The 12,487-nt window shown below is 43.3% G+C and overlaps 1 protein-coding gene across 4 annotated transcripts in view; it reads right to left on the bottom strand.

Annotated features, from left to right (window-relative positions):
* Positions 1-12,487, bottom strand: part of ube3b (ubiquitin protein ligase E3B) — a 49,311-nt gene that overhangs the window by 27,877 nt on the left and 8,947 nt on the right. For all 4 annotated transcript variants that reach the window (XM_078227278.1, XM_078227277.1, XM_078227275.1 and 1 more), the window contains 9 exons: positions 11,903-12,007; positions 11,319-11,415; positions 9,517-9,602; positions 8,307-8,389; positions 7,272-7,377; positions 5,283-5,403; positions 4,122-4,299; positions 2,616-2,779; positions 136-303 (listed from right to left, as the gene is read on the bottom strand). In XM_078227278.1, the coding sequence (XP_078083404.1) occupies positions 136-303; positions 2,616-2,779; positions 4,122-4,299; positions 5,283-5,403; positions 7,272-7,377; positions 8,307-8,389; positions 9,517-9,602; positions 11,319-11,415; positions 11,903-12,007 (1,108 nt within the window). The remainder of the gene's footprint in view (positions 1-135; positions 304-2,615; positions 2,780-4,121; positions 4,300-5,282; positions 5,404-7,271; positions 7,378-8,306; positions 8,390-9,516; positions 9,603-11,318; positions 11,416-11,902; positions 12,008-12,487) is intronic.

Raw genomic sequence — 12,487 nt, 5'->3', positions numbered from 1 at the left:
CTGTGAGGCAGCAGTGTTAACCATTGTGCTACCCCCTTCTTTGCTCTCAAGAGAAGACCCTCAGATTCTCTAACATGTCCCTGTCACTGACCAGTGTTCCACTGTGCCGGCCCATTTTAAAAACACAAGACTTACCAGTAAGTATCTGGAGTCGAATCTGGGTGAGTGTGGTCAGTGCTGTCTGATATAGCACACAGATACTGCAGACCTTCTGCACCTCTGGAGAGTCCACACGCTTCCCCCCTACTGGCTTCAGAATGTTTCGCATGGATGCCGACTTCTGAAATGCTCGCTTGAAGAGATCTACAATAAAAATAAATCAAAGCATCGTACAGAATAGTTCCTTTAATGCTCATCTGGGTGACAGATGCTGGATCTGGGAACTGCAGCACATTCCCAATTTTCCATGGACAGCAGCAAGCATTTCCAGGTAAAGCAATGTGCAGTTGTGTTACAGACTTCATCTGCAAGGGCATACTTTTTTTTATATTCACTCATGGGGTGTGGGTGTCACTGGCTGGGCCAGCATTTTTTACCCATTCTTAGTTGCCCGTGAATTGAGTTGTTTGCTAAACCATTTCAGAGACCTTTTTAAGATTCAAGCACATTGCTGTGGGTCTGGAACATTATATAGGCCAGACTAAGAACATTAGTGAACTAGATGGGTTGTTACAACAATCGACAATGGTTTCATGGTCCTTTTTAGAATTTTTTACTCCAGATCTTTATTGAATTGAAAGTCCACCATCTGCCATTGGAGGGATTTGAACCTGGGTCCCCGGAGCAATGCCCTGGGGCTCGCGATTACTAGTCCAGTGACAATACACTACTCCACTGCCAGCTCCAATTGCATCTCATAATTCACTGCTACAGGAATGGGGAGACTTTATTTCCACGGTCAGGGATAGTTTCCAATCCAAGTCCCAGAGATGCAGCCCAATCTACCACACAGCTGTCAGATTTTAAGTCCCATTTCCACCTTTCACCAGTTTTCTTCTCTCCTCACAGACTGCTCATGAGGTAAGGTGACACAACTGCCTGCAGCTCCATGGAATTCACTTACAAAGTGTGAGTCTAAGTGGTGTAAGCATAAGAAAATGCCCAGTCTTTAGTGTCAGAGAAATTCCTACTCCTGTAGGAATTCCTACTCCTGGTTGCGAAGAAAACACAGACTAGGAAGCTTTGGTAGAAACTGTTCAATGTTTGCCACAGAGCTTACGTCTCCACTCTAACCACTCCAGCCTCATCCTCATCGACTCTTTATATAGTGAGTGGGCGAGAATCTGGCAGATGGAGTATAACGTTAACAAATGCGAGGTTATTCACTTTGGAAGAAATAATAGCAAATTGGATTATTATCTAAATGGAAAGAAATCACAACATGCTGCTGTGCAGGGGGACCTGGGGGTCCTTGTGCATGAGACGCAAAAACCCAGTCTGCAGGTGCAACAGGTGATCAAGAAGGCAAATGGGATGTTGGCCTATATCGCAAGGGGGACAGAATATAAAAGCAGAGATGTCTTGCTGCATCTGTACAGGGCATTGGTGAGGCCGCAGCTGGAATACTGTGTGCAGTATTGGTCCCCTTATTTGCGGAAGGATATATTGGCCTTGGAGGGAGTGCAGAGAAGGTTCACCAGGTTGATACCAGAGTTGAGGGGTGTTGATTATGAGGAGAGACTGAGCAGATTGGGTTTGTATTCGTTGGAATTTAGAAGGGGGGATCTTATAGAGACCAATAAGATAATGAAGGGGCTGGATAGGGTAGAGATGGAGAGATTCTTTCCACTTAGAAAGGAAACTAGAACTAGAGGGCACAGCCTCAAAATAAAGGAGGGTCAGTTTAGGACAGAGTTGAGGAGGAACTTCTTCTCTCAGAGGGTGGTGAATCTCTGGAATTCTCTGCCCACTGAAGTGGTGGAGGCTACGACAGATAGATGGATTCCTGATCGGTAAGGGAATTAGGGGTTTATAGGGAACAGGCGGGTAAGTGGAACTGATCCCACTTCAGATCAGCCATGATCTTATTGAATGGCGGGGCAGGCTTGAGGGGCTAGATGGCCTACTCCTGCTCCTATTTCTTATGTTCTTATGCACATCAAAGTATAATTAATCAATAAATGCCCAACATCTGTTCATAAACTACTAGTTTTTTAAACATCCGTCAACAGAACCTCTCTTTTTTTGCCTTGCGGTACTTTAATTCTAAGCAAAAAAGCCAATTTAAATCACCTCCAATCGTGGACCCCACATGAAGGACAAACAAGATCCAAGCCGACAAAACAAGGCATTGCATCCCATCTTAGGCTCGATCAAACAAGATTCAAGGTGACAGGATGCAGCATTGCACCCCCTCCGAGGCTTGATCTAATGCTTCATCTAAGCCAAAAGGCCGAGATGGCCAGAAATCCTGGCTAATGCATCTCCTCCTCTTACACTCAGGGGTGCTGAGCCCAGTTGTGGTTCCTCAACTGAGATCAGTCCGAAGGCCAAAATGGTTTGCATAGCTAGACATGACCACTGGACAATGCAGGTATGGGGAATGAAGCTGTGGTGGTAAAAGTCCTACCGATTAATGCTTTTCATTAAGGATGCAGACTAAAAAGGATGCTTACTTTTGACGTGAATGTTGTTTGAAGGACTGGAGTACTGAGAATGAGATAGGTCTTGATTCTCAGCCAGTTTCTTGCTCAACACATCATGGAAAAGCATGCGAATAACCCGGACACTCCACAAGTACTGCAACTGTTTGGTGACCAGAGGCATTGCTTCGTTCAACCTGAAAAGAGGCAGAGTGAAGGAATCACTGGAAAAATTCTTTAGAATACAGCTTCTTTAATGATGCACAGAGCGAACTATTAAACACTGGTTTTATTATGTTGTCCTCACTTTCAACACTGCACCTTAATTAATTGTGCTTCAATTTTTATTATTAGTTGAAGACTGGATCTTTAAAGCATAACAAATCAAAGTGAAAAACATCAACGTTGAAGGACAGAATGTTTCCTGTTCTGCGTTCAAGGTGAACACCATGTACTGGTATATCATAAATGGGGAACTGGTTTTCTGCTGACAACTCTATCTGGGGGAAAAGGTTCAGTGTAAAGCTGATTTTAGTGGATATATACAATATTCCTATGATCCAACTTGCCTGTTGATTTTGCCTTTTAACATACAAGTTGTCCTTCTAGTTTTCTTCCGTGAAAGTGCCAATTTGAGGACCATTCGTGCATCAGCATTTTCAACTGCTCTTGTGGCGTCAAAGTTTAAGACGGAGGAATTTAATGCTCACATCCATAGTGATAAGTATTAACGCTTCCCTGAATTAATTTCACTTCATAACAAGCAAGTAAGGGCGGCACAGTGGTTAGTTACACTGCTGCCTCACAGCGCCAAGGACCTGGGTTCAATTCCTGGCTCGGGTCACTGTCTGTGTGGAGTCCGCACGTTCTCCTGTATGGGTTTCCTCCGGGTGCTCCGGTTTCCTCCCACAGTCTGAAAGACATGTTGGTTAGGCGCACTGGCCATGCTAAATTCTCCTTCAGTGTACCCGAACAGGTGCCGGAATGTGGAGACTAGGGGATTTTCACAGTAACTTCATTGCAGTGTTAATGTAAGCCTACTTGTGACACTATTGAATAAACTTAAAGAAAAAAAAGTTCCACCAACTCTAGGTTGGGTTGACAAACAAATTCTAAAGATAAAAAGGACAATGTCCTAAACCACTGAATTAATAAACTGTCAAAATGGAAAGCGATTTAACAATCACTGGTCAACAGCTACAACTTATTGACAATAAACAATTATTGATAAGGCTGGGCAAACATTTTCTTTGTATCTTTGCTCAAAATGCTGGTGTTGAGGTAATAAACATCAGTGCTGGGGACTGGAGCATTTTGCCACAATGTTACAGTGTCAGCATCAAATTCTCCCAGGTGAAGCAAAGCACAGATTAGATGCAGTGCAAATGTCATCACTAAATCACTGTTCCCATTGTGAGAGGTTGAGATTATTAACAGAGGTCGGAGGTCAATAAGCAGCCAGGAAAAGTTAAATGAACATAACATGTTAGTTTAACAGATATCATCAGATTAACTCACATATCCACTGCTAGCACATACCCATAATCAACAGTCTGCGAGAACCAACCAAGTACCGGGTGCCAATGTGTCAAGTTGGACTTCTTCTGAGATACATATTTCTGGCAATACGACAGCATGGCAGTCAGCACATTGACAAAGTGACTTGTCTCCTCCTCCAACACATTCTCTGACAGGTATGCCAAATAAATTAGATTCCCTGCGTCAGTTGGACAGATTTAATTTTGGAAAAAAAAAATCAAAATTAAGAACGAACCGCCACTTTTATCAATATTCAGAGATTACTTACTCTGTGCTGTAGTCCAAAAAAGATTAAATTAATTCACTCCTCTTCCCAATTTTCCCTCCGCTTTCCCTGATTGCACTGACTCCTATGAGACTAAGCTTCCATAAGCAGCTTTCTAATACTTGGCCAGAATTTCCTGTCATGGGTGAGTATCAGTAAACTATTCAAGAATGAGACACATCGTATGCAATGTTAAAGCAACATTCACATGCTGCTTATCAGCAAACGTCACCGTAGTGGTGAGCACTAGGAATGTATTTTCTCTCTCAATACGGCAGCACAGTGGTTGGCACTGCTGCCTCACAGCGCCAGGGACCCGGTCTCGGAATTCCCCGTATCCGCATAGGTTTCCACCGGGTGCTCCAGTTTCCTCCCACAGTCCAGAGGTGTGCAGGTTAGGTTGACTGGCCAGGCTAATTTGACCTTTGCGAAGGGGGATTAAAAGGGTAAATAAGTGGGGTTACGGGAATAGGGCCAGGGTGGGATTGTGGTCAGTGCGGACTCGATGGGCCAAATGGCCTCCTTCTGCACTATAGGGATTCTATGATTCTATACCCTAGAAACTTCAAGATAAATTGTGACCTCCAACTTTACCAAGATAAATTAACAGATCAGATAGGAAGATCAAATTTGGCTCATGTTATCCACAACCTGCTTTGTAGTCACTTCCAATTATCCTTTACATCACTGAGGGTGCCCAGATAGCACCTTCAGAGCAGTGAGAACTGGGGTCCACTCAATAGCTAACACAAAGGATAATGGGAACCTTGCATGCACAGTGTTGTTAAAGAAACTGCATGTGCAATAGTGAAACAAATCATTATTTTAACATTGGCAAAATAAAAACAACATTGCAAGCACAACCTTAAATAAGTCAATATTCCTGGAACACTCACCCTGCAGACACAGCGTATGGCTTCCCTCCAAACACACACAGATATCATCACATTGCTCGTCACGACTTAAAAACAGGATGAATTTCCGAAGTAGCTCATGGGAATGGACCATAGCCATGCACTGAATAGAAAGGGACAATTCATTCAGATCTGGTGAGTAGCTGAGAGGATATCTCGGGGAAGGGCGGACACGGCGCAACAGCACTCTGGTGTGAGACAATCACACTGTACCACACTGAGCTCAGAGTCATCCTCAGAAACTGCTGTGATTACAGCAACAAAAAAAAGAGGTGACTGTCAAACTTCCCAGCTATTGTAAGATGTTATGGAAATGATTACTCGCTTACCATAAGGTAAAATGCAAAAGAATTGACCAAATCAGCAGTTTAGAAAATATATGCGGCTCTCAAAATGGAGAAAACACCTACAACCAATGACATTTCTTCCTGCATATGAAACAAATAGCCACACTTTTTTGAAGCCAAACTTTCACTCATTCTAACAGAGGCAGAAACATCATCTAAAAAATGGTTATTGGGTTTAAAAAAAAGATTCCAAACAAATCTCAGCACTTTAATGCTCAAAACAATTAAAAAACATTAAAATATTCTATAGAAGTTTCTAATCTGTTGAAAATACTTCCCAACCCGTCTTTTATTAAATGAATAGCCTGTTCCCTGAAGCTAGTGATAACAATGATGCGTCTGTTTAATAAGGGGATCAGGGATTATGGGGAAAAGGCAAGAGAATGGGGATGAGAAAAAAAATCAGCCATGATTGAATGGCGGAGCAGACTCGATGGGCCGAGTGGCCTAATTCTGCTCCTATGTCTTATGGTCTGTTTTGCGGAGATACAACGTGCCTCTGGAGAGACAAATTCAGCTTTCTCAGACACCACCAAAAACAAATAACCCAATATGTAGAAGCTGCAGAGCCTTGGGATAATAATGCACCCCACTGCAGTGTAGATTAATGCAGCAATTCACCAACATTAAAATCTGAAACAAAAACAGAAAAGGCGAGGAAAGCAAAACAGTGTTGTCAGTACCTGTAAAGAGGAACTGCTCACTCCAGGTGCCGATCAACCTACACTGCAGTCCTCGCACTTCTCTGTTTCCCTCTTTTTTATGTATATTAAATATAATATAATGAAAGCATCCTTTCTGTTTGTATCACAGCTTGGTATGGCTCCTGCTCTACCCAAGACCGCAAGGAACTACAAAAGGTTGTGAATGCAGCCCAATCCATCACGCAAACCAGCCTCCCATCCATTGATTGTATCTACACTTCCCGCTGCCTCGGCAAAGCAGCCAGCATAATTAAGGACCCCACGCACCCCGGACATTCTCTCTTCCACCTTCTTCCGTCGGGAAAGATACAAAAGTCTGAGGTCACATACCAACCGACTCAAGAACAGCTTCTTCCCTGCTGCTGTCAGACTTTTGAATGGACTTACCTTGCATTAAGTTGATCTTTCTCTACACCCTAGCTATGACTGTAACACTACATTCTGCACTCTCTCGTTTCCTTCTCTATGGACGGAATGTTTTGTCTGTACAGCGCGCAAGAAACAATAGTATTCACTGTATGTTAATACATGTGACAATAATAAGTCAAATCAAATATTAGTCAGGCAGTCTGATGGAGATGGGGAAGACAAAGACAAGAAACTATCTTAAAGTTGTTTCTGAGGGGAAGGGAATGAGGAGAAGAGGAGGAACCATTTGCAAACGATCGCCATTCTTTGTACCCCTTAGTGTCCAGTTCAACTATGAAATTGGTAAGAGGTTTGGTGAGAGACTGCACCTTTGTTCTCATGGAGCAATGCCTTGGAAGAAAACTGAAAGTTGAAGGAAGATTGGCAAATCTAGGGGGGGGGGATGGATGGATGGAAACAAAGCGTATGCTTTTCTTTAAAAAGAGAGATGAAAGGTACCTATACAAATAGATATCAAGTTGCATGCAGTTTTCTTTGTGATAGTTCTTTACCTCAGGTACTATCGTAGAGAGATGTGTCACCAGTGCTGGGACTGACATGATGTGCAGCAGAAAGGAACGGAGTAGGTTGTCTGAGAAATGGGCAGCAATCACTGGGCTGGAGAAAAGAATGTAAACTATTATTGTGCCAAAAGAGCTAACAACTGGTGCTCTTAAAAAAATAAATGCATGCGAGTAGGAAAGGACCAACTAATGGTCTTAAACATGGGATCCACAGCACAGAAAATAGAATGCTTAGCACAACTAGTCAATGCCAGTGCTTATCTTCTACATGACTTTCCTCCCACTCCTCATCATCGATATCTATTTGCTTACCTTCTATGCTTTTCTCCTTCATGTACCTCGTTTAACCAACTGGAGACTTGTCCCAATAAAAGATTATGGGCGGGATTTTTCCGCCACGTTTGCCCCAAAGTCGGAAAATCCTGCCCGAGGTCAACGGATCTCTGCATGGTCTGTGTCCCACTCGCTACGAGTTCTGTGGCAGGCGGGATGGAAAAATCCCACCCAATATTTTTACAAGAACTTGAATTTATATAAATGCCTTCAACGAAATGTCAAGGCACTGCACTGTAGAAGCATTACAAAACAAAACCAGCTGGATTTAATGGAGGTGACGGCCATGTTCCCTACTGGCTGGAGAGCTGCGCAGCGTCTCTTTTAGGGAAGGCCCACAAAGTTAAATGTCACTCAGTTCAAGGGCCCTGGGGATGGAAATCGCACCCACTGAGGGCCGCAGGCCAATCAGAAGCCTGCAGCTCCACTGACTGGCAGCGTCACCAGATAGATCATGGCTGCTGTCAATGCCACACCCACCTGAGGCCTAGTACCGTCATTGGATCACAGGTCACAGATAAGCAATGGCAGTGGACGGGCAGAGTGGTGGGCTTTCAAGGTCATAATAAGATGATGCTTCATCTACAAACTTTATTTCTCTGTTACTAAAAAAAGCTTAACCGGCAACTTTGAGGAGGGTTTAAGGCAAGATGCACCAGAAATTAAGCTTTGACCTGGAAGTTCCCTTACCGTAATGCAAGGGTGAAAATAGCTGTTAAAGTCCCTTTGGACAAAGATGGTTTGGTTCTTGCCAGTCCATTTGTTAACAATATCTGGAGATAAAGAAACTTATTTTCCATCACCAATGAACAAAAATCGATGCAAGTAAAAGTTCTGTACATACGTCTCACTGCCATACATAGAGAGATCAGCTTTAACCTTTTATTTTATTAAACTTTTTTTTTTAATTAGTCACAAGTAGGCTTAACACTGCAATGAAGTTATTGTGAAAATCCCCATGTCGCCACACTCAGGCGCATGTTCGGGTACAATGAGGGAGAATTTAGCATGGCCAATGCACCGAACCAGCACATCGTTCAGACTGTGGGAGGAAACCAGAGCACCTGGAGGAAACCCACGCAGACACGGGGAGAACGTGCAGACTCCGCACAGTCACCCAAACCGGGAATCGAACCCGGGCCCCTGGCAGCAGTGCTAACCACTGTGCCACCATGCCGGTAAGCCCGGCATTTATTCCCCCATCCCTAAATGAGTTGCCTTCTTGAACTGCTGCATGGCGTAGGTACACCCACAATGCTATTAAGTAGAGAGTTCCTGGATTCTGACCCGTGATGATGGAGTGATTTATTTCCAAAGTCAGAATGGTGTGTGACTTGAAGAGGAACTTGCAGGTGATGGACATGTGCATGCTGTCCTTGTTCTTTTGGGCAATAGAGATCGTGGGTTTGGATGCTGTTAGGGGAGAATTGGCGAGTTACTGCATGGCATGCACACTGTTCCCACAGGGGTACACCATTTCCATAATAAGAGACCATATGGGCTCTGAGACAATGCTTTAGGTGGATGTGGGTTAGGTGGATTGGCCATGCTAAATTGTCCCTTAGTGTCAGGGGACTAGCTAGGGTAAATGCATGGGGATAGGGCCTGGGTAGGATTATGGTCAGTACAGCCTTGATGGGCCGATTGGCCTCCTTCTGTACTGTAGGAATTCTATGATTCAATGCCCACATCCCATTAACAAAATAAAACAGTTGGAAACTCAGCAAATGTTTTCTGGGACCACCTAACCCAATGATGGGATTTCTACTCCTATCCGGCATCCAGTTAATCTACGCAAAAATCTCAGAAATAGCTCAAATGTTCACTGAAAGGTACCACCACAATAGGCTGTTTTTTAAACACTAGATTTACCGAAATTAAGCAGCATTTTTGAACAAACCTGTAGCACAACGTAATATCCCTTTTGATTGAGATGTCCCATGATGTTGGCACAGATGTGGTTCATGGCGGGTCTCAGAACTTCTCCTGTCATTAAGAAAAATCAATGGGATTGGCAACGCGAGATGAGCAAGTTCACTGAATCTCTACACTGCCCTGAAGTGTGGCATTTTAGATGGCTAGCAACATTTTCAGAAATTGAAAATGACTATTTCCTTCATGCTGCCCACATACATGATTGAAAATTTTAATTTATTTCGATATAAATTTAATCAGTAAATTTACTGCACTCTGCAGCATGTTTTGTCTTGGCTCTCGACCTGTGCTGAACTAGCTGAAGTGGTGGTTGGAACTCTGAAATGTCCGCTTGAAACCTTGGCACAGAGGACGGGAGGTGAAAGATCAGCCAGAGTTCTTACTTTTGAACTTTCTCTCTCTCTACCTCGAGGTGGCCTCTGCTGGAAATGGAACCGTGCCCATCAGATGAGGATAGTGTTGGACTCAGCTTTGAAATTCCTGCAATTGCTCAATGCAATGATGCACCAGAGGATATTCAGCACAGAGAACATTACTGCTGCGTACATCAGGAAAGTGGGGGTGGTGAGAGGGGGAAAAGGGACAGGGAGGGCAACAAAAAAAGACATCAAAAAAACGTTTCGGTGGGATCATGGAAATACGTTCCATTCAATTCATAATTGTAATGATGCCCATTAAACTGAAATAGATAATGTGATACTGATCTACACTTTACCCTGCTTTTATAAAGAGTGGAAACCTAATTTTCTTGATTGCATTTATGCTGTTAGGGGAGAATATTTAGTGGAAACCAAGCAATTCCTCAGAGAGAACAGAGGAAGAAGAAAAAAAATGGACAACTGATCACTTGGACTCTTGAGTTACAAAGAGGTATAGGCACAAACTTGAAAGCCAGACAAGTGTGCCAATGCACAGAAAGAGGAAGATAGGACTTCCACAAGATATAGGAGCAGAATTAGGCCATTTGGCCCATTGAGTCTGCTCCGGCATTCTATCATGACTAATACGCTCCTCAACCCCATTCTCCCGCCTTTTCCCCATAACCTTTGATCCCCTTACCAACCCAGAATCTATCTCTTGTCTCAAATACACTCAATGACCTGGCCTCCACAGCCTTCTGTGGCAATGAATTTCATAGATTCACCACCCTCTGGCTGAAGAAATACATCCTCATCTCAGTTCTAAAGGGTCGTCCCTTTATTCTGAGGCTGTGCCTTTGGACCCTAGTCTCTCCTACAAATGGAAAGATCTTCCCCATGTCCACTCTATCGAGGTCTTTCAGTGTTCTGTAAGTTTCAATGAGATCCCCCCCCATCCTTCAAAAACTCCATCGAGTACAGACCCAGAGTCCTCAAACGCTCCTCAACTGTCAAGCTTTTCATTTCAGGATCATTCTCGTGAACCTCCTCTGGACCCTCTCCAAGGCCAGCACGTCATTCCTTAGATACAGGGCCTAAAATTGCTGACAATATTCCAAGTGTGGTCTGACCAGAGCCTTATAAATCCTCAGCAGTAGATCCCCACTTTTATATTCTAGTCTTCTCAAAATAAATGTGAACATTGCATTTGTCTTCCTATTTACCAACCCGACTTGCAAGTTAACCTTAAGAGAATCCTGAACTCGGGCTCCCGAGTACAGGACCTATAGAAAGAAAAAAGTGGGAATTAATTGCCTGAACCTCAAAAGTCCAAAGTCTATAACAGATGGAACATGTCTAGTGAATTAATAAAGTAATTGACACTATAAAGGCTGTTTATGCCACTGACCTTTCCCTCTCAGTATTTTCCAGGTTGAGGTGTCTGTGAATGTGACCAGCATGGTGAGATACAATGTGATGAACTTACAGTCCTGCAGAATATCAGGCTGCAAGAAAAGAAAATTCAAATAGTTCCACCTATTAAGTAAATCTTTACTTTAAATAAGCAACATGATTTTGAGCTACCCCATATTCTACTAAATTCCAGGAAGCAGATTCTCCACTGCCTTCATAAAAAATTAATACTAATTTTAATTTAGCTGACATTTTAATTTACTTTAGTTGTAAAACTGCAAGTAACACATCAGTGGTTTAACTGCGGTTCTCCCCCCCCCGCAGAAGTTGGTCTGATTACACAAGTTCAGTGAGAACACGAGTGGCTTTTAAATGACAGGAACATGTGGCTCTGTAACAGTGGTCCAGAGACATCTCCATAAAAAGACAACGTTGGAAAACCAACCTCACTAAATGCTCTGATCTACTGCCAACCAAAATCAAACAGTAGTTAATCTTACTTTTTGAAAGTGTAATTTAGGAGTTCACACTGCAGCCTCCTCTCCACACACAGCTGGAACTTTGCACAAAGTGACTTACCTTCAGTTGCTTCAGAAACTCACAGCAGAGCCAGAGTAGGTCTTTAACTTGTTTGATCCATAGCAGGGTGAGATCTTTGGAGAGTGCTAATGAGACATACCAGACCTGTGAATAGCCATGAAAGTTTAAAATATATATATTTTAAATGACAACAAAATCAATCAGTAATCCTGTTCCAAAATAAAAAGTCATGATGTGGAGATGCCGGTGTTGGACTGGGGTAAACACAGTAAGAAGTTTAACAACACCAGGTTAAAGTCCAACAGGTTTATTTGGTAGCAAAAGCCACACAACCTTTCGGAGCCTTAAGCCCCTTCTTCAGGTGAGTGGGAATTCTGTTCACAAACTCAATTTACATGAATAATGGTTGCCAGACTGAACAACGGTCACGGGCATTCGGCCTCTGATATTCGGGTAAGCGTTCTCCAAGGCGGCCTTCGCGACACACGACGGCGCAGAGTCGCTGAGCAGAAACTGATAGCCAAGTTCCGCACACATGAGGACGGCCTCAACCGGGATATTGGGTTCATGTCACACTATCTGTAATCCCCGCAGCTTGCCTGGACCTGCAGAGTCACACTGGCT

Source organism: Mustelus asterias, chromosome 13 (assembly GCF_964213995.1).
Source record: "Mustelus asterias chromosome 13, sMusAst1.hap1.1, whole genome shotgun sequence".
NCBI lineage: Eukaryota > Metazoa > Chordata > Chondrichthyes > Carcharhiniformes > Triakidae > Mustelus > Mustelus asterias.
This window is presented reverse-complemented; position numbering and strand designations above follow the sequence as displayed.